The following is a 20,883-nucleotide window of genomic DNA, read 5'->3' as shown; positions in this document are numbered from 1 at the left end:
ACTTGTATTCCACCATGTTTCAGAAGGGAAAATTGTATTTTCTGCTTTATTACATTTATCTATCTTGTGTATTAAAAAAAAATACACAACAGGCTTATAAAATGTATTACATTATTAAAGGTTAACCCAGTGGTTAATTTATTGTAGTCTGCAAATACTGTGGGTCATGGGTGTGTAACTCTGGTCCTCCAGGGCCACAGTCCCATTGCTGATCTGGATCAGGTGTGTTCAGCCAATCACAAGATGGAAGATACCAATTCACTTTGTGCCCCCCCCCCTTCCACTCACATCTAAGATGGTATGTTCCAGCTTCTGATTGGCTGAACACACCTGATCCAGATAATCAGCAGTGAGTAGGGCAGGGATAGCAACCAGGGGCAATGGCCCTGGAGAACCAGAAAGGCCTATCCCTGCTACAGGTGATGCAGAATCTGGTCTATTACTGAAAAAGTACCTCTTCTTTGTGTAATGTTTCTATGGAGAGACAATAGGCTTTGGACTGTGTAGTCAGCAGTTGTGTGAACTATAAACACAACTATATACCTGAGGTGTGCTGCCTCTGACAACAGGAACTGTCAGCAACAAAAACACCAGTAGCATGAGAGCACAACCTGCTGACAGCTACAGGCTATAACAGGTACTGAGCCTCTGTTGAAAGTACATTTGTAGTTCTTGGCAGCATTTCCCTGCTGAATCATATCAAATCTTTACTCCCTTTACTCCACTGTTAACATTCATTTCTTACAGTCTGTTCATAGGAATAGTGAAAGAACTCTGAAACATGTTCATTAAGTTTTGGTTGGAATTGAATTTAAGTCAGTAGAATAGTAAATATTGCATGATATTGCTGAAATATCTTCAAGCTTCATTCCTAGTCTAGTTTAATGAACCTGTTTGGCCAGCATCTGAAGCTAACCTGCAGTACTTCTGTGCTAAGAGCAGTTTTGTACTCGGGTGGAGCTCCGCCCATAGTCTGGTTTGCAGGTTTTGTTCTCTGATTGGGCGTCACACTGAAACCTGAAGTGACTGCACCAGCAGGTTTGACTACAACACATTATTCTGTTGTCTTCTGTGTGTTGTGTGCTCACAGCTTTCTAACATCAATGCTGAAATGGACAATTGGAGTAAATCAACTAAGATCACTTACAAGCGCTGGAGAAATCCTGAACCGGGGTAAAACAAAACGAGTTTATTTTTGTGATTTCCTTAAACATTTGTGATAGTGAAGGGGAAGATACTCTGAGATAAACCTGTCCTGCTTTATTTTCCCCAGGCCAATTAACTTTGTGATAAAAGGTTACACATTTTATTTGAACTGTGACATTTTTGTGCTTAATAATTCCTGAATTTCTCTTTTTGGTCTGCTGACATTTAGAGGTCACAGTGATGAGGCCCAGGACACCAACAATGGGATCTGCACAATAACCTCAGCAACCTCTGAATCCACATGTGCATCTAATAAAACTAAAGGTTTGTGAAGCGTTTATTTTTTTATCTTTATACAGGATAGTTCAGTCTGTTTGGGCATATAAAAGTCACACATTGTCAAGGTGTGCTCTTGACAATGTGAAGTAAAAATCTGAGTTTATCCTTGAATCTGTAACTATGGGAAATGTAGTCAATTAGATCATTTACCTTCATAAAAACAGAAATGCCGAACTGAAAAACCTTTCACTGTATGTCTGTGTAAAAGATCTGCATTCAAATTTTAACTGAGGTATGTGAGTATGAGCAACAGACAGCTACAGTACTGTGGTTGTCAGGGTGGAGCCTAACTGCTTTTTTTGCTTTCTAGTAATTTAATCTGTAACAGAGTTTGATTAATGGGTGTAATGTTTTGTATTTAAACTCTGTGGTCACTCCTAGCTTAAGTCTAATTATGACATTATTAAGCAACTTTTTGAGCCGTGACACTTCTGCATACGCTTCTTTACAGGTGAGAATGAACTTGCAGTGACCATCTTGTCCCTTTACAGAAATGTTTACAGTAGACGACGCCCTGGAGGCCATTGGCTTTGGAACGTTTCAGTGGAAAATTTCTCTCCTCACCGGACTGTCATGGGTGAGAAACCTAACACCCTCACACTTTGATTTCCAAATACTGTACATGTCTCACATGGTTCTCTCTGGGTGCAGATTGGAGATGCCATGGAGATGATGATCCTCAGTATCTTGGGCCCTGAGCTGCACTGTGAGTGGATGCTGCCCAGCTACAAGGTGGCACTCATAACATCGGTAAAGTCCCAGCTTGGTGCTATTCTTCACCTAGTTTGATTTGTAATGTGCTTTTATGTTTGGACTCAGCTTTTTTTTTGTGCCTCAGGTGGTCTTTGTTGGGATGGGGATCAGTTCACCAATATGGGGGAATGTATCCGACAAGTATGGTAGAAAAATAGTGAGTAGCCTAGGTTTTTCATACATAATTTAGTGTTATTTGTATATTGTCTGATATTAAACTTGTTTTTTTTATATATTTCTCTGCCAAAAACAGGGTCTAACAATTTGTATGTGCTGGACTCTGTACTATGGCCTGCTGAGTGCCTTCGCTCCAGTGTACGGCTGGCTCTTGGTCCTGCGGGGCCTTGTTGGCTTTGGCATCGGTGGAGCTCCTCAGTCGTAAGTTCACTGCCCTCTTTACACATGGTGGATCTGCCTCAGGGGCGATTCTAGGATCAGATTTTTAGGGGTGCTCAGTTCCTAAGGAGAATGTGACATTTTACAGCACCTCATGCCCAGGGCTCTTTCTGCTGAGTCCATCCTGCTCTCTCCATTTGATGATAACAAGGAAATGGGACTCTGTCACGCCATGGGGAGCATGGCTAGTAACATTTTATGTAAACATTATTGCTATTTCATCTCCACTTACACTAAATTAAGAAAGTTAGCTCATCACCTGGCAGGTGTGCAGCTAAATCAGCTAAAGCTGTTTGACAATGTTCACAACATCTGTTTTGAACATTGTGACTTTCTAAGTCACAGTTTTAACAACCAATTACCTCAGTGTTCACATTCAGAAGAGTCAGCATCTCTAATGTTGTTTGCTGCATTTGATTTTTTTTTTATTTCATGTGACCCCTAAAAGTGTCTAAAATCGCCCCTGAGATGCCTTAATGATGCCTTAATGATTAATAGCCAAGGAGTTATTTGTGATAAGTCTTTGTTTTCTTTGTAGGGTGACACTTTACTCAGAGTTCCTTCCAGCAAAGACAAGAGGCATCTGCATTATGTTGATTTCGGTATTTTGTTATTAATGCACACTTATTCTGTTTCAGTGTTGAATCATTGATCTAATTAAATACAAGGTTGACTAATTTCAACCCAGTTGACATGTTTGTGTGCATCAGGCTTTCTGGGCAATCGGTGCTGTGTTCGAGGTCCTCCTGGCCCTGTGGATAATGCCCACACTCGGCTGGAGGTGGCTGCTCGGCCTGTCCACTATACCAATGGCAATCTTTGTTTGCTTCTGCTTTGTAAGTATGTTTATAGACATCCCTAAAATAAAAGCATCTGGAGTAAAACCCTCAGCTAAACTTTTCATGTTACACAGTGGCTGCCTGAAAGTCCTCGTTTTGAAGTGCTCACAGGAAAAAGAGAAAAGGCATTGGAAACTTTAGCACGCATCGCCAAAGAAAATGGCAAGGCCATGCCTGAAGGGAAGATGATTGTTATTCAACAGGTGAGGTTAAAGATGTGTTTACAAGGTTGAGGTTACCTTTGTTTCTTAAAAACGAAGGTATGTATGTCCAATATAGTGTTTAATTGTCGATTTAATTTTACAGAATGAACGTGGACAGATCAAAGATCTTTTCACTCCTCAGTATTGGAAGACTACTCTTCTCCTGTGGTTTATATGGTTAGTTTAAGTAATATAAAACCTCCTTTCTATCAGCCTGCCAGGTCATGCACTCGAACACTCTGGGCCCACTGTGTTGGATTATCATTTGAATAAGAGAACATGTGTTTGGGTGGAGCCCTGTGTCAAATGTATACTTTAGAGACATTGTGTACATGCATAATGTATACTGTACAATTACTTCAATGCTTTATAGATCACTGTTTTGTTATTACATCCAAAGGTTTTCAAATGCATTCTCTTATTATGGGATAGTCCTGTTGACAACTGAGATGTTCCAAGCAAGAGATTCATGTGGGAGTAAGTGACACTTACACAAATTTTTAAATTAAAAAACTTTTTTTTTTGTTCTTTGTCATCATTTATCTTCGTTTTGAGGAAATATCAAAATAAAAGTATCATCCTTGCTTGCAGCCACTCAACAGGCTAAGCTTGAACCGAGCTGCAGTCTGGAATGCACATATCTGACATCAGATGACTACAAAGACCTGTTATGGACGACCTTGGCTGAATTCCCAGGTGAATTATTATTTTCTAAAAGCTGTGGTGTGTAATTTAAACAGGAAGGTAAAGACCTTGATGCTGTTGCAAAGAACGGTGTGAACGTGACCCTTTATTTCTTCATCATCCATCCGGTTTAAGTTTTTAAAAGCTGAACGCCATCAAGTTGAGTGCACAGAAAACTATCTCTATTCATTACCATTATATTTGTACATTAATCATTTCCACCTAATTAAAAAAAAAAAAACAGATTTAAAGGATTTTAACTATATTATACTGTAATGTCACTAATACCACCACCCAGACCTGCAGGTAGTTTAAGGGAGTGGCCTGAGCTATTAAATTGTAATTTACTTACCGTGTCCTTACAACTCTTGTTTGTTCTTTATGTTTGTTTCAGGTCTCTTAGTTATTCTTCTGGCAGTTGAGTATATTGGCAGAAAGCGGAGCTTGGCCCTGTGTTTCTTTGTGTTTTCTTTGTGCATTCTGCCCTTATATGCTTGTATTGGAAGGTAAATTTGTGTCTCTCTGACTTATTGCGTCATATTGTAACAACAATATATAAAGCATGAAGGTTAGTTTCTTACTCTTTCTCTTTTTGTTTATGCAGGACAGCTCTTACAGTCTTTATCTTCATTGCCAGAGCCTTTATTTCTGGAGGATACCAAGTTGTTTTTGTTTACACACCAGAGGTAGGCCTGCATACTACTTTACAACTTTTACATTAGACATATTGAAATTGTAGTTTAGATACAATGCTCTCTTGTCTCCTCTCTCATCACACATAGGTGTTTCCTACAGAAAACAGAGCCTTAGCCATGGGGACTTCCAGTGCAATGGCCAAGCTGGGTGCCCTGATCACCCCCTTTGTGGCACAGGTAGGAAGGACTGGCAATCTCTGTCTGTGTGTTGTGAAAGCCTTGTTCAGTAAGCTTAGTGTAAACAAACCACTGCCATGTAACCATTTTAAATCTCCAAGTTACACATTTCCAGGTTTCAAATTTGTTTTATAAGAATATTCTTCATTTTTTTCAAAACCTACTACAGGTTGCAGTCTTTATTACACATGAGAGAAACCAAAACACAATAAAAGCATTAAGGTTTGTACTTAGTGACCGCATTATGAGGATTTACTCTGTCTGGGAACCACACCCTAGGCCCTTCTGCTCGCTGTAAAACGAGATGGTTTGGGTGTACAGCAGCAATATGAAGTACAATACAATTGCATATTTTCAAAAAAAGGTTTAAATCTATGTGTAAAGTCTAACAAACTGTTTTCAATCCTGTGAAACATATTCAAAATTGATATTTCTTAGCATCGTAAATCCTGCATTGTTGCAGTCCATGTTTAGCAGCTTGCAGTAATCTCCTGCACTGCTTTTGTTGGAGCATTGTTGTATCTCCTGCCATATTACTGCCACCTGTAGATCAGTGAAATTGTAATATGTTTTGTGTCACTTGGATTCTCCTGCAGATACATGTATGTTCTTGTACACATGGATAGTATAAACGTCCACAACCAACTTCATTTTTAGTCATTGCCCATTTATAGAATAAATCATAAATGAAGTTTCTTTTCACTGAACAAGAGCTTGCATGACAACACTCACTGTGAGGCTGTATTGCAGGTTTAAATTTGGACATGGGTTGCAATATGAGTCTAATAAGAGCCTCCTTCAGATCAGGCTCTCTGTTACTAGGTCACACTATTCAGTTTTTTGTGTTTTGACTCTAGGTGATGCTCAGGACATCAGTGTATCTCACCCTGTCAGTGTACTGTGGCTGTTGTCTGTTGGCTGGCATTGCATCCTTGCTCCTGCCCATTGAGACACTAGGCAGAGGCCTGCAGGAGTCCAGTCCTGACCAGGAGGCCGCGAGGCAGACGACCACCACAAACAGCCAGACAAATGGTACAACGCACAGCTCGGACCAGCCGTAGATCAACTACGAGGAATGGGAAAAAAATAGGAAAAAAGATATTTTGTCAACTCCCAGGCTGCTGAAGATGCAACAATTGTATGTTTATCTATGAACTGAAGAATTTGAGTGGCGGCTGAAGAGCAGCAGGGGACAGTCTGGTTACATGCAGGGAGCGCTAATTGAGGACAGGCCTACTGTCCATGCCTAATGAGAGCGGAAGCACCCTAGGACTGGTTTGTTTGCCCTCTCCCATTTAGGCCATGCGAACCAAACAACAGCAGCTCAGGGGCATTTGGAAAATGATTTTGCACATTGCAGCTTCTGCTTAGAGCTGCACATATTAAGCCTTGTCCTCAAGACAGTGAGAATTGTATTTTATATATTTTGGATAACAATCATGTTTTGTAGACTGTTTATTTATAAATGAAACCAATTTCTGTTTTTCACTTAAAAGTTTTTCAATCCGCTTTAGGTTTTACTTTGTTAATAAATGTCAGTATTGCAATTTACACAATAAGAGATGTAAGGTCTGTTATTACTGCTCTACATTACCAGTAACAGTAATTGATTGATAACTAATTAATAACTGCTTTTTATTAGAAATGCATAACATTTGTGGTTACACAATAAAAGGATTTGAGGATTTTTATTTTATTTTATTTATTTCATACATGATAATAAATTAAAAATCTTTGGGTTTGGACTGTTAGGACATAAGACATTTGAAGACTGCAGTGGGAAAATTATAAAATGTTATCTCTAATGTTGGCCAATATATAAATATTAATGTACTGGGAACTGACAAAATTGTTGCAGCCCCAGTTGATTGAAATCAAATTCTATTCTAATTTTTTATTTAAATCTCTTGAATTAGCTGTTTTTGCTACATTATACCAAGCTAAATATATTTGGGACAGGGCTTTTTATAACATCACTGATGGACGCTTTTCTGGAGTTGGCTGCTAATGGTCATTTATAAAACCATCTACATTATGTCAGCCATCAGAACATCATATTTGGGAGTTCCTATTCTGGCCAGTCACCTTGACAACATTGGCCCAATGACAGCGCACAGCGAACTAGGCCAGCCAATCACAGGCAGCCGGCAAAGCTGCATGTCATTTCTGCCCCGCTTGCAACCTGCACCGTGTTTTGTTTGTCTGTCCGCGCATCATCAGGGTCAGAAGCTGCTGCTGCTGCTGGATCGGTACAACCGGAGGAGATCTCTCAAGACCTCCCGCTCATGAGGACTCCGGTAACCGCAGAGGACGCACGGAGCAGGACAGAAAGGGAGCACCGCCGGGGCTCAGGAGTCAGGTACAGCCGGATGAGAGTCTGACTAGGCATTTTCTCCCCGGTGACAGAGGCAATCTCAGCGGCGCATCTTCCCAGAGCCTGCTCCCCTCCCTTCTCTCCTCCTCTGCTGCCCTCCACAGCTGCATCCCACCGACCATGGCTCTGGTGACTCTGCAGCGCTCTCCCACCCCCAGTGCAGCATCCTCGGCCAGCACGACCAACAGCAGTGCGGGGGAGGTGAGTGGGAAAGCCAGGGCTCGGTCTTTGTTTACGCAGTGTGAGGAAGCACAGAGAAAGCGCCTGCAGGAGCCCGTGTCGATACAGTGTGGGTGACGTTTCACACCCTGCGTGAAGGGTCAACCTTACTTCCATCGCTGTGTATGTTATAAACCTGACGTATTGCTTCAGGGTTACCAGCAGTTACTTGTTTGTGGCTACTGTGGCAGCGGATTTGTAAACACAATCCTGCAGAGGGGGAGGGGGAGGCTGCTGGGTTTAGTTGTCAGAACAAAGTGCTCGTTTTGCTGCTGCACAAACAATTTCTGCGTTGCACTCAGGTTGTGTCTCCTCCTGTTATTGGGGTTTTACTGGCAGCAATGCAACCTCAGGCTTTAAAGGGAAATGCCACCGTTTTTAATTTTAAAGAGTTACTTGTGCACCAAGAAGGTTCAGTCAAACGTTTCTGAATTTTTGCCGAAATCTAAGAGAAAAACAACTGATGAGTGATGTTAATGTTTTTTTCCACACTACAAAATAACGCATCATGAGTAGTAAACACGTTTTTAGCTTAGGTAAACTACAGTCAGGTTCAGCTCCTGGAAATGAGAAGTAGCAGCAAAGTCAACAGTCAAATATGAAGCAGTGCCAGATTTTACCTAACCGTGAAATCATAACAGCAGGGTTAGTGCTCCAGTTTCTAGTTTTAGGAAAGTGGATTATGTGTGCTTATAAATAGGCTGACTGAGCCCAGGCCCAAAAATAAGCAGTTGCATTTTTCCTTTTTAGTGTCATTCTCCTCTCACTGTTTTGGAAGAATCAGCCAGCGTGAAGGAGAGGTGGATGGGTGTGATGTGTGTTTTTAGCTGAACCTGTGCTGTTTGAAGGTGTCCTGATGATTCAGCTCACGGCCTTGTAGGACATTCACAGCAGACGAAATCACAACACTGACCAGGGAGGACCAGCAGATGGCACCGGCACGCTTTATTCTACCTGACTCGTTTTCAGTCTTTATCAACACCACTAACTGCTCACATCTGAAATATGTGACAGATTATTAACTCGGTGGATCCATTCAGGTCATAGATTTAGATTTAAATAGTGACAGGTAGGTGTTTTTGTCCTGATACTGATACATCATGTTCACAATGAATGTGTTTAGATGACCCAAACATGTTTCACATACACAGTGCAGATGTTTCTGTCAGATCAGGGTCCCAAAAAACAACAGTTCTCTGATCCATTTTCAATTTCATGAAGTTTGCCTAAGTGCAGGAAGAGTGTAAAAACCTCTCTGACTCCACACTAGTTTTTCCTGGATATTCATTTGTACCAAAGGCCTACCATTGCCAATGACAGCATAGTACAGTTTTTACATCCCTCTGCCTTGTTTTTGTCTTTCAGGATTTTGGAAGCGATGACGACCGGAAAAATAATCAGAGGTAAGAGCTTTCTGTTTGAAAGGTTGTGTGTTTGAAGTTCTTTAGAGATTTGCAGCTTTAAACATTTATTTTAAGAACATTTTTCATCTTGTACAGAAATGATGTGTGTGAAAGCTCCACATCAGAACTGGCTAATCACTGATCACCACACAGACGCACGAGGGTGAAGCAGAACAGATGGAAATCTTTGCATAGTTAATAAAAAGAAATTAACTACAGCATAAATTTGAGCTCTGGACTAGATTCTTATCTCTTGGGCTGCTGTTGATGTATATTATTATATTTCTACCAAATATCTGCATCATAATTTATTCTAAAGGTTCTTGAATTGGAAAAAAGGACCTAAACAGCAAACAAGCCCAACAAAGAAAGTTACACATACTTCATACATACTGTGTTTTCTCTGGCTCTCTATGGGCTGTGCATTATCAGCTTATTTCTCATTGTTGTTGATGATAAAAACCTGTTGGAAGCACAAATGAATAACGTGGTAGGTTTTGTTCTCTCTACTCTAGTTGCATAACAGTGAGTACGTAAATGGTTGTTCCTTTTCAGTCACAGAGCTTTTCTTTAATCAGCTCAGCGTCACAGGAGTCATGATTTGTGTCATAGGAGTTTTGGCACAGACTCTGCCTTTGTGCTCCCTGTGTGTGTGTGTGTGTGTGTGTGTGTGTGTGTGTGTGTGTAGGGGGGTCATTCACAGTTGAAACAGTCATATCATGCTTTGTCTAATTGAATGAGTAATATGTTTCCGTGGCTCAGTGATTCGCCATTGTAGAGTCTCAATTTAGGATTCTACATGTCTAATGTAAGACTGATGCCAAGTAACATTTCCACCGCCTTCCAGCGCTGGTGTGAATGATGCTATTGTGGCAGCGTGTTGCACAGGAGGAGCTGATTCCTGAAACACGCGCTGAAAACAGGAGATAGGGTGCAGAAGCTGAGCAGACAGGGCAGCGCGAATTATGAGAGTTGTGCATAAAGATGGGAAGAAGCTGAGGGAGCAAGAGAGGAAGGACACGCTGTTAGAAAAGTTCATCCAAAATATGTCGCAGTCCCCTGTGACCACGGACGGGAATATGCAGGTGTTGTAGGACGTTATTAAGAAAGGTTGTTTTGTTTTGTTTTTTTTGGATGAGAGAGTTTTTTTTAAGGAGAATGTAAATAGTCCAACCAGCATGATGCATCTGGTGGTGAAACCTTCACATAAGGTCATGCTCACTGTGCTGCCTCAGTTTGTGGAGGAAGCTGCTTTGACTCAAAGGGAGATCTGTCGCATGTAAGTTGTCACAATGACAATTGTTAAAACTCCACACTAGACACTTAATTGCGTGTCTCAGCATTTCTTTGTAGTGTACCGTACATTTTTAGGTTGAGAGGCAATTTTATAAATATGCTCACACCAGTTTTAACCAAGTTAAAAGTCCTTTCTCAATCATAGCAACAATTTCTTTAAGGAAAGTTTTTTTTCATGTTACTGTTTCATATACAGCTTTACAGTTCGTTCACCCCATTGTCTCAAAATTATTAGTCTTCTACATCAATTTGAAAAGAAACAATGACACCACGTAGCAGAGGTGCTGAAACAAAAGGCCTTGTGATGTCCCCACTCAGTCATACCAGGCTGCGTGTTGGCTGAGCAGAGAATGAGACAGCAGTTAAACAAAGCCGTACTCTGTGTTTTTGTGAGAAAAGACTCTAACGCTCTCCTTCAGCTCACTGGAGCCTTCAGAACAAAGTCATGACCCAGGAGAGCTGCATCCATCGTGGGCGAGAACAGCAGAGCAACTTTTAAAACACGAGCACATATGGACAGTCATGCTTTAACACTTTATTTGCCAGAGGTCAGCAAACCCAATCCAATGAAGTCTGTTCATCGTGCTATTAAGAGGCTGGGCTGTGAAAGTTGCTGGATCAGGATTCTGCTGCCTTTTCAGTCACCAATGAGGCCCCTGTCCTGCTCACTGAACCTGCCGGGACTTTTTCAGGACTTATTCAGCCTACATCTGGCTGCTTACTCTATGTTTAGCCTCCTGACTGCTGGCGATTCATGTTTTAGATTTGTCCACTGCATGTCACACATTCTCTACATATATAGCATTAACTGTCTGAACATTTTACTGATTTTGACAGTAGGTTTTGTCCAGTGAAGAATAGGTCATGTAGGATTTAAATATCTTGATCCCTGACTGATTTTTGTTTCATTTTTAAGATTGGTATCTATCTCACACTATGTGCCTTTCCAGTCTCAATGAGAGCTTCTTCATGGTCAAGGGAGCCGCCCTCTTCCTCCAGCAAGGTGGTAACGCACAAGGACCAAAGACCCCGACCCACCACAAACATGCAGGTAGGAACAAACATATATACACAAAAGCTTTGTTTTTGATATTTATTCTATATTCTCTGCACAGAGAAACTCAAGACAGGTGGGATTTTTCCACAGGTGGTTTGTCTGTGTTTATTTTAAACCATTACCTAGTCAGGTCTGACCTGACTGTCTCAGACTAATCTGTTCAGTAGAGTCCATCAGTAAGGTTCTTTTAAAAACACTCCCTATTTACAAGTTATTTATTTGATGTCCTTTTTCACTCTGAGATCATTTGAGGACAATTACATGTCAGTCTGTTACGGGCGTCACTCACCAGCAGAGCAGCTGACGGGTTACAGGGTTTAGATTTGTCTTCATTGAGAGAAATCTGAAAACATTTTCCCTCCCACTGGAAAAGGAAACTGACAATGAATCCACAGTAGAAGAAAATGAATGATCAGTTTGTCGCTGACCTTTAGTTTTTGAGAAAGCCCAGGAAGACTGTCTAAGGGGAAGCCTGTTATTAATTAAAGTGTGCATTATTTTGCTCTGTGTTTTGAGGTCGTACCTTAGTAATATTTTTCAGAGATATAAAGGCTGCTTTAGTTTTTTATTGCAAGTGTGGTAGGAATTTTTTTTTTTCTGTCAGAAATGTTGATGTCTATCTAATTATATAACTAGAAAAACTTCAATGTAGTTTGTCTAATTAAAGCCTCTTTATTGGTCTAATCCGTCAGAATAAAATAGTGCTGAACTGTCCAACTCTGCTTCTCGTTGTTTCATTCACTTTTCTAATGACTCTTAATGGTTCACTTTCAGGTGATTTACCTCAACACCTGCAGGTCATGTTTAAGATCCTCCGCTCTGAAGATCGCATAAAACTGGTGGGCAAAACTACTACTCACACCTAATAGAAGTAGTTCTGTGTGTAGTTTATGTGGTTATTGTACATTTATGTTATTACTTTTATTAAGTATGCAGAATTGACAGTACAAGTGTTTGATATACTGAGAGAGAGAGTCTGTCTGGGCTCAGGTTTGTCAGTTATCATCACGTCACATACATTTTTCTATAATAGTTTCAATAAATTTTGGATATTTGTCTCCCAAAAGAAGTTTCCTTCCAAACTTTTTTTTTTCTCCACAGGCTGTGAGGCTGGAGAGCAGCTGGTCAGACCGGGTGCGTTACATGGTGGTTATTTACACTAATGGCCATCAAGATACAGAAGAAAATATTGTCCTGGGAATGGACTTTACAGACAAGGACAGGTGAGGAGCCTCTCAACAGTGTTATGTTTAGTACACTTTAATCTTATTAGTTCAGTTATTTAATCTTTCTGATCCTCAGTAAAAATTGCTCTATTGGGATGGTGCTGCCACTGTGGAGTGATGCCAACATACATTTGGATGGAGACGGGTAAGTGTCAGTTTTTTGTAATAGATAGAATAAATTGGTATTAAATGGTAAAATCAATTGGCATAGTGTACATAGAGCAAAACTGCTAATGGATCCTTTCTTTTAGACACACTGATAAGTATGATGCAATTATTTCTAATATAACTTTCTGATAATATTCATCAAGGTCTGAAGCCGCATCTTTATACAAGTCCCATGTATTTAGGATGTTTTTACTGCCCGTGAGTCGCAGAGGACTGAATTACAGTCGTTTTCTCTGGATGAGAGCAGTTCTTGCTGACCTGTTAACATTGTCTCTGGCTGTGTATGCTGGAAGAATGTTCCACTGTTTGGTGGGCTGAATAGTCCCATGAACGAGCCCTGTCCAGTCTGTGTCTTTACAAAACCCATCATCACGCTTCATCTTCATCCAGACTCAAACTGATCTTCCTCTTCCTCTTCTTCTTGTTTCTCACCAGAGGCTTCAGCGTGAACACAGCAGGGCGGTCACATGTCTTCAAGCCTGTATCCGTGCAGGCCATGTGGTGAGGAAAACCCTCATGTGTACCAGTCATTACTGTTGTGTGTTTGTGGTGTGTGTGCCTGTATATGGTAGGTGGTTTGTGCATTGTCCATGTTGGATGAGTGTTGTCTTTCAGTAAGTGGATCAAAATGTTTTTTAGAGAATTTTTACCACCCTTAAGACATAAGTTACTTTGAACATGAATCAAATTTCTTTGTTGTTGAAATTTATTATGAATTTTTTATGGCATGTAAAACTGGAAAGTGCCGTAACCCTAAAACTGAACTGTCCCTTAAACTTTGTAGTAGCATTCAGCTTCACCCATCCGCCACAATAAAACCTATACACATATTGAAAATATACATGTTAAATTTGAGACACGGTGGTCATCACTGGTCACTACTGGCACCACTGCTTGTTCAGTGACTTCCTCTTGTATCCACATGCCACCTGCTGGTCACTTATAAGAATAACCAATACTTTATTTTGTTTCTCCTGAGGGGCTGTTTCTTTGTTGCTTTGCTCTTGTCACAATATATCCTTCTTGCTGGTGATGATTTTTGGTGGTCAAACTTTTGCGCTGTGTTTCTCCAGGTCTGCTCTACAGGTCCTCCACAAGGCGTGCGAGGTGTCACGTCGCTTTAACTACTTCCCAGGGGGCATTGCTCTCACGTGGATGGCTTTTTATGAGAGCTGCATCACCTCAGAGCAAAGCTGCATCAATGAGTGGAATGCTATGACCGATCTGGAGACCGCTCGGCCCGATTCACCCACCATGTTTGTCGACCGGTGAGACACGGTGCTTCTTGTAACGGCAGGAGCAGTTTTACTCATAATAACTCATAAGTGTAACTCATCGTGCAGAAAAACAAGGGTATACAATGCAACCCTCCTGTAACTGTCCTGGAGTTGTAATGGTTTCTATCACACACTTTATTCTTTCATCTCTGATTTCACACATATTGGCCAAACAAAATTGCGGCTGAGGTCTAACATACCTGGAGTGTGTGTATGTGTATGTGTATGTGTATGTGTGCGTGTGCATGTGTGTGTGTCCTCAGTCATGGGCTGGAGTTCAGTGCTTTGGACACCAGCTGTTGTGTTTTTGTGAATGCCCTTTGTTTTCATCTGTGGAAACATGTCAGACTGTTATGCTAATTTTCATTCATGCGACAGCACTGATGTATTGACTCATTATGCACAGGCCAACTGAGCGAGAGAGAACAGAGTGTCTCGTTAAAGCCAAGCTACGCAACATCATGATGTTTCAAGACCTGGAGAACATCACGTCAAAGGAGGTATGAGGCCAGATGTGTTGTCCTTAAAGGTTTTAGAAGATCCTGGCAAATGGAAATGTCTTTTATACACTCTTTGTAATAAGAATTCCTTGGGAATAATTTGGAGTATGCACTGTGAAACCAGGGAGAAGAGTTTTGTGCTTCTCACTGTTGTTAATTAAACTTTTTCATGTTTTATCCTTGTCCTCAGATCCGCAGCGAGCTGGAGCAGCATATGAGCTGTAACCTCAAAGAGTACAAGGAGTTCATAGACAATGAAATGCTTTTGATCCTGGGTCAAATGGACAAAGCCACACTTATCTTTGACCACGTATACCTGGTGAGAATTATTTTACCTCATTTGTTCGCATCACATTTTCTCCAACTGACATTAAAATACTATCACACACTTTGTTCTTACCTAATAAAATACAGTTCAGCCTTCAATATCAAACTCCTATTCTTTATCTCTGAAGGGTTCAGAGTGGAACGCCTCCAACCTGGAAGAACTACGTGACTGCGGGTGAGCTCATACACACATGCCTTGTTTTCCTGATCTAATCCTTCATATGTGTATATTTTTACCTGAAAAGGGCTGTTATCTGTAAATAACGTCTGTTACCACTTCATGAAAGATCCAAGCTGAGGTCTTAGTTCATAAAGCAGAATGCACTTGAGTATGTTGAGTTTAAAAGGAGAATATAGACCCTGTGTAGATAGCATCCAGTACATTTAATAAAGTAATATTTCAATCTTTGCCAGGAAATGAGTAAAATTATATGAAGTTGCCTGTCTAGAACACAAGCACATGGCATACAGTACTGATTTTCTATGTGAAATGATTCATATCTTCAGTTTACCTAATGAGCAGAGAATAAATAACTGCACTATTGTTTTGGTTACAGAGTGGGTTACATCCTGAATGTTACCAGAGAGATTGATAACTTTTTCCCAGGGATGTTCTCTTATCACAACGTTCGCGTGTACGATGAGGAGGCCACCGACCTGCTGGCCCACTGGAACGATACATACAACTTTATTGTCAAAGCCAAGTGAGACCTTATGCATAAACATAAACTAGTGTTTTGAACAGTATGTAGAGGGGATTATGATACATTATTTGAGGGAGAAATGATACTGATTCTAAACTGTAAGACAAGAATATTATCCAGTAAATGTTTGAATAGATTGTGATCCTGGAGCACTTTGGTATTAATAGGAGTTTTGAAGTCATCACATCATGCATTCTCCCCGAGCACTGGGGCTGTGATCACACTGCACACATTTTGCACCCGCCCAAATGCGTGACACAGCTGAGTTGTGCCAGTTATAGAGAGAGAAAGCAGAAATGGTGCAGTCAGCCTGGTTGCTATGCAACTGTCAAAGCATGCTAACCTAAAGTAATAAAAACTGATGTTTGTAAAAATATAAAGGGAGCAGCTAAGGTTAAAACATGTTCAGTGTGGAGCAGCAATATAGCACAATGCTGTAAATCTCCACATCTAATTGATCTGCTAATTTCACACACCAACAACAACAAGATCATCAAGTAAGAGATTAATTAATTTTTTCTTCCTGTGTTTTAGGAAGAACAACTCCAAGTGCCTGGTGCACTGTAAGATGGGGGTGAGCCGGTCTGCCTCTACAGTTATTGCCTATGCAATGAAGGAGTACGGCTGGTCACTAGAGAAAGCCTACAACTTTGTCAAGCAGAAACGGAGTATAGCTCAACCAAATGAGGCGTTCATGAGGCAGCTGGCAGAATACGAGGGAATCCTGGACGCCAGGTAAGCAAGCTTAAAGTTTTCACGCAGGTTTGCACTTTGCTCGGCTAGCCGCATTTAACGGACATTCATTTTAGTTTGGTGCAATCATGAGGTTTATCTGCTTTTTATGAAGCTAGTAGATTATGTACATGCTTATGATATTATTAAAACATGTTTCCATTTTGTGTAGCATTCTGTATGTTTTCTTCACATATAAACAAAAACAACATGCACGTTCACAGTAAACAGCGTCACAACAAGCTGTGGAGGCCTGAGACAGATGAGGAGGGATCAGATGATTTGCAAGCCTCTGGCCATTGTACTGGCGGAGAGGAGACACCAGTGCTCCGTGAGGATGAGGCCTGGGGAGGCTGTGGGGCATCTCCCTGTCGGGGTATGGGCCTGGAGATGGAGCCTCTTGACTCTCTTAACTACAATTATTACTTCAGGCGTTTGTCAGACTCTGCCCTAGACAGTGAGCCCTCCACTCCAGTGCGGGGTCCTCCTCTGCTGGGTATGGAAAGAGTTTTCATTGAGATTGAAGACGTGGAGAGAGATGCCCTGTTGGAGGACGAGGGTTTCCCCATGGCCCATTTAGCCATGCCTGGCGAAGGCACGGCAGCTCAGACATGTGGACGTCTTGACCCCCTGGAAGATATGAGACTGAGGCTCGAGTTCAGTACTTTGGAGGAAGAGGATGAGGAAGAGGCCAAGAAGGAGGAAGCTGAGATGGCTGCCTTGGCTCAAACACCTGGGAATTCAGATGGGAGGAGGGCCGAGGAAGATGCCCAGAGGATGGAGGAAAGCAGGTTAGGCCTAGCCAACCTGAATACTAACAACAGCAACCGCCTAGCTGCCAAGCGCAGCTGCCCTGCAGCTTTTGACGTGAGTTGAGAGAATACAGATTTTACCTATGAAGTCACGTTTTGTGTTTTCTACATCTTTTAAAGTGGCTTTCATATCAATATCATATTTAATGTTAACATTTTTTATATCTTGCATGTCACTGACCATATATTTTGTCCCAATTTTACTCAATTTAGGACAGTGCTAGCACAGGAAACCCTTTAAAAGTGAAGCCTTCCTATCAGTCCTGTAAAGACTGCCTGCGTCTGCCACAAGGGCGGCGTTGTGACCGTCCAGCAGGAAGCCGTTCCCACCGCCTTAACCCTTCCCGCCACTGCAGTGTCCCTTCCATATACATTGATCCACCTGGGACCAATTTTGCTTCAACCCCAATTCTGCAGTCTCTGCCAGCCCCTGCAGTTTTCCCACATAACTTGGTCCAGTCCTGTTCTCATCTCTACCACTGTGCCAGCTGTACCCCTGGTCTCCCAATAGCTAACCGCCAGAAACCAGTTTCACCCATGAGCTGTGAGGAGACGCTTCCCGACCACAGCTCAGTGGACACAGAGGACATGGATGAACCACAGGGGAGAAATGTGGAAGTACAAATACCAAGGGAGGATTTAAAATTACAACCTGGTGGTGGTACAGTGGAGCTGCAGCAGCAGGCTCTGGCCCAGCTGCAAATGCCAGGACTCGGCATTGAATTTGGTCTGGAACTGATGCGACAGAGAACGGAGCAGCTTGAGAAGCTCTCATGCTTGGCCACGGAGGGTCAGCTCCCTCTGGGACCCCTGCCATAAGGCAAGAAATAGAAGAGGAGGTTTACTGCTGCCTCCACCAGGTACACTGTGATGGCTGTAGGCCTTTAGATTACTGCTGCTGTGGTGTCATATCAGAAATAAAGCTCAGCTCTGGCCTGTACCTTCATGTGCCACCTTCAGTCTCCACTTTAACGAGCTGCAGCAGTTCTCTGTGCACTTACAGAGTGTGTCCTCACGTTGTCTACAGGCATGATGATCCAGATGACTGGTTGTTTTCACCATATGCTCCAGGCTTAAATACTTCTGGCTAAATTGGGACAGAAGACTTTCTTGTGTCCACCACTGACCCAGCTTAGGCCTGTTTGGTCTCTTCCAAACCTGCCAGCCAATCACTTAAACAGGATCATCACATTTCTGCACAGCCTGGTGGAGATGAGTGTTATGCTGCCATTTTCCCTCTACAGACAGGTTTGGCATAATGATGTTCATCTCTGGCTCCTAATATGTCTACTGTTAGCACTTTGATTTTGGTGGTAAAAAAAAAAAATAGCTGACATAACATGCTTCTGTCAGTGTACTGTATATTTTTCAGTCCAGCATTTTCAAAAGGAGCTCAGTGAATGTTTGCAGCTGAGGCTGTTTGGTTGCATTCAGTATCACCTCATGTTACCACTGATGACTGAATCCTCATTTCACTTCATTTATATTTTCCCTGCTGCAGCTGCTTTTGCATCAGGAGAAGGTCTTTTAAATGAAAGTATAGTAATTTAAGGAAAAAATAACAACACAAGCAGTGAGCTTTTTTATGCCTCTTTGTAAAGCCTTGTACCTCAGACCACTAGCATCTCAGACTGTTTTCATCCAAGACTGTTTTGTCTGTTTTGCTGGTTCACCCTGACCTCCTGCATTAATGAAATCATGTCCTTTCAGCCCATGCATGACTTTGCAGTATTACAAAACATATCGTCAACATGCTTAGGCAGGAAACATTTTAAAAAGTCATTTTCACCAAATTATTGAAATACTGAACATTAGACATTCAGATTTGTCAATATAGAATAACTTTTTATCAGCTGGACGATAAATTGATTGAACCAAATCCCTGTTGTTATTTATAAAGGGCAAAGGCACTGAAGAAATGTTTTTCTTTGATGTAACCAAAGCCGTATCATGTTGCCAGACCCAGTTTATCATCATGAGCAAGAAACATCAGTATGGTCATTTACTTCTACCTTCTTACAAGGCCACTTATTCTTTTTGTCACTTACTTTCCTAAAACCCACAATTATTTGGAACTGCACATTAATCACATATAAATCTAGCACCTGAGCACAGTCCTAGTATCCGTTCACACTGTACAGATATGCTGTTTTTTAGAGGTAAAGCTACATGTAATGAGAAATGATGTTGGAAAAAGTTGAGCAGAAATAGTCACCAGAACTTTAAAACAGTACGCATCTAAGAAATAGTTGCATTCTTCATTTGTAGAGTCCAACCCTGCATGGTTTATTTCTGATAATCATCAGACAGTTATAGTCAACAGCAGATGCTGCTATAAATGTTCTTGCTAATTTACTGTTTTTATGACTTAACTACCCTGACTTTCAGTTTGCCAAATTAAATATTTCTACTTGTGAAAAAAAAGTATTCATTAATTAATACAATACTAGAATTCATGCATTCATGCCATACCAAACAAGTGATCTATCAAGGAAATTGCAAGTCCAGCAGGTTTTAAACATCTCACCTCTTCTATCTGCTCATACAGTCAGTTAATTGAAGCATTTCCCTCATTTGTTGTTTGTGTTTACATGTTTAGACAGACTGAGGCATATTTTTAAAATATTTTTTTTTAATATGGTGACACCAGTCCAAAGTTGCTGTGCCATTCTGCAAGTTCTTCTATTTGGTTGATGTTGTGTTCTTACTATTTTTAGCATGCTGGGTGTGCTACAATGGTACTGAACGATGCCTGCACATATGCAGGAAAAGCACATGTGAGTGTTATTACTGTGTTAAAACACCTGAGTGTTTCAGAAGAAATGAAAACTGTGCACGAATGAATGCAAATGACTTAATCATTTGTGGGGGTTTTGTATATTTTTATAAATGTTGCTTTTTTTTATTTATCAGATAAGTAGACAAATGAAAACAATTCATCCTTTGTTCCCTGTCCTCCTTAAGTAGATCCCAAGAAACTGCAGGACCTTTCCACAAATCAGTAATTGGGTTTTGCCTTTAATATGATCTTTCCTCACATGCCAGTAGCATGATGTTACCTAAGGCACCTACAGAAAGTTGTGGATGGCATCATACATGTTTGAAAGAGAAAAAAAGTTACAATTAGTTTGTGAATATTGCAGGTAAAAGAATCTAATGTGAGTCTATGTGAACTTAAAAGGTGCTTTAAGGGATATTTTTCCTTTAGACAGAGCCACATTGTTTCCCTGCTGAGCTGACTGACCTTGGCTGCAGCATCATGTTAACTATACAGACGTGGGAGATGGTATCAATCCTCTTAACTAACCTTTGGCAAGAAGGTCAGATTCAGTCGACTTCACAAAATCTTACACAATTCCTCTGACTGGTTTTTAATTCATTAATTAATTGCCAGCTGCTCTGAGTATGTTGCCACACTTGACAGTAATGCAATGTTGGACACACTAAATCTTTTCCTCATGTTCCCATGTTTGGTTATTTGGGTTGTGTTTGAAATTTGCTTTTGTATTTAAGTGCCTTAACTTCAGCCTTAGCTCTGTCATAAAGCTACACAGGC

General features: G+C 41.1%; 2 protein-coding genes across 3 annotated transcripts; both read left to right on the top strand.

Moving 5' to 3' along the window:
* Positions 1–1,061: 1,061 nt before the first annotated feature.
* Positions 1,062–6,525, top strand: svopb (SV2 related protein b). The gene is made up of 16 exons (XM_026297755.1): positions 1,062–1,173; positions 1,376–1,470; positions 1,977–2,062; positions 2,137–2,235; positions 2,324–2,395; positions 2,492–2,616; positions 3,173–3,236; positions 3,345–3,470; positions 3,548–3,676; positions 3,780–3,853; positions 4,077–4,153; positions 4,268–4,372; positions 4,755–4,866; positions 4,965–5,046; positions 5,143–5,232; positions 6,090–6,525. The coding sequence occupies exons 1-16, from the start codon at positions 1,112–1,114 to the stop codon at positions 6,291–6,293; spliced, it is 1,602 nt and encodes a 533-aa protein (XP_026153540.1). The 5' UTR covers positions 1,062–1,111; the 3' UTR covers positions 6,294–6,525.
* Positions 6,526–7,450: 925 nt separating this feature from the next.
* ssh1b (slingshot protein phosphatase 1b) lies at positions 7,451–20,191 on the top strand. 2 transcript variants are annotated; one of them, XM_026297050.2, is made up of 16 exons: positions 7,727–7,807; positions 9,191–9,228; positions 11,475–11,575; positions 12,356–12,420; positions 12,683–12,804; positions 12,884–12,952; positions 13,411–13,476; positions 14,049–14,243; positions 14,659–14,752; positions 14,943–15,071; positions 15,208–15,254; positions 15,637–15,783; positions 16,318–16,518; positions 16,740–17,382; positions 17,541–18,187; positions 18,355–20,191. In XM_026297050.2, exons 1-15 carry the CDS (start codon positions 7,727–7,729, stop codon positions 18,144–18,146), a joined length of 2,604 nt encoding a protein of 867 aa, XP_026152835.1. In that variant the 3' UTR covers positions 18,147–18,187; positions 18,355–20,191. The 2 variants fall into 2 exon arrangements, with proteins under 2 accessions (XP_026152834.1, XP_026152835.1); XM_026297049.2 differs by having other exon boundaries at positions 7,451–7,807; positions 17,541–18,388.
* The last annotated feature ends 692 nt before the right edge of the window (positions 20,192–20,883 follow it).

The sequence above is a fragment of the Mastacembelus armatus genome, chromosome 12, assembly GCF_900324485.2.
Source record: "Mastacembelus armatus chromosome 12, fMasArm1.2, whole genome shotgun sequence".
In the NCBI taxonomy this organism is placed as follows: Eukaryota; Metazoa; Chordata; class Actinopteri; order Synbranchiformes; family Mastacembelidae; genus Mastacembelus; species Mastacembelus armatus.
The sequence above is the reverse complement of the archived record's forward strand: the minus strand, read 5'-3'. Positions and strand labels throughout refer to the sequence as shown.

Excerpts from the sequence above, each read along its gene's own strand:
- svopb (XM_026297755.1), top strand. The coding sequence starts at position 1,112 with ATGGACAATTGGAGTAAATCAACTAAGATCACTTACAAGCGCTGGAGA. Across the intron at positions 1,174-1,375 it reads TGGAGAAATCCTGAACCGGG|AGGTCACAGTGATGAGGCCC; the intron begins GTAAAACAAAAC and ends GCTGACATTTAG. Across the intron at positions 3,677-3,779 it reads AGATGATTGTTATTCAACAG|AATGAACGTGGACAGATCAA; the intron begins GTGAGGTTAAAG and ends TTAATTTTACAG.
- ssh1b (XM_026297050.2), top strand. The coding sequence starts at position 7,727 with ATGGCTCTGGTGACTCTGCAGCGCTCTCCCACCCCCAGTGCAGCATCC. Across the intron at positions 9,229-11,474 it reads GACCGGAAAAATAATCAGAG|TCTCAATGAGAGCTTCTTCA; the intron begins GTAAGAGCTTTC and ends GTGCCTTTCCAG. Across the intron at positions 15,255-15,636 it reads GAAGAACTACGTGACTGCGG|AGTGGGTTACATCCTGAATG; the intron begins GTGAGCTCATAC and ends TTTTGGTTACAG.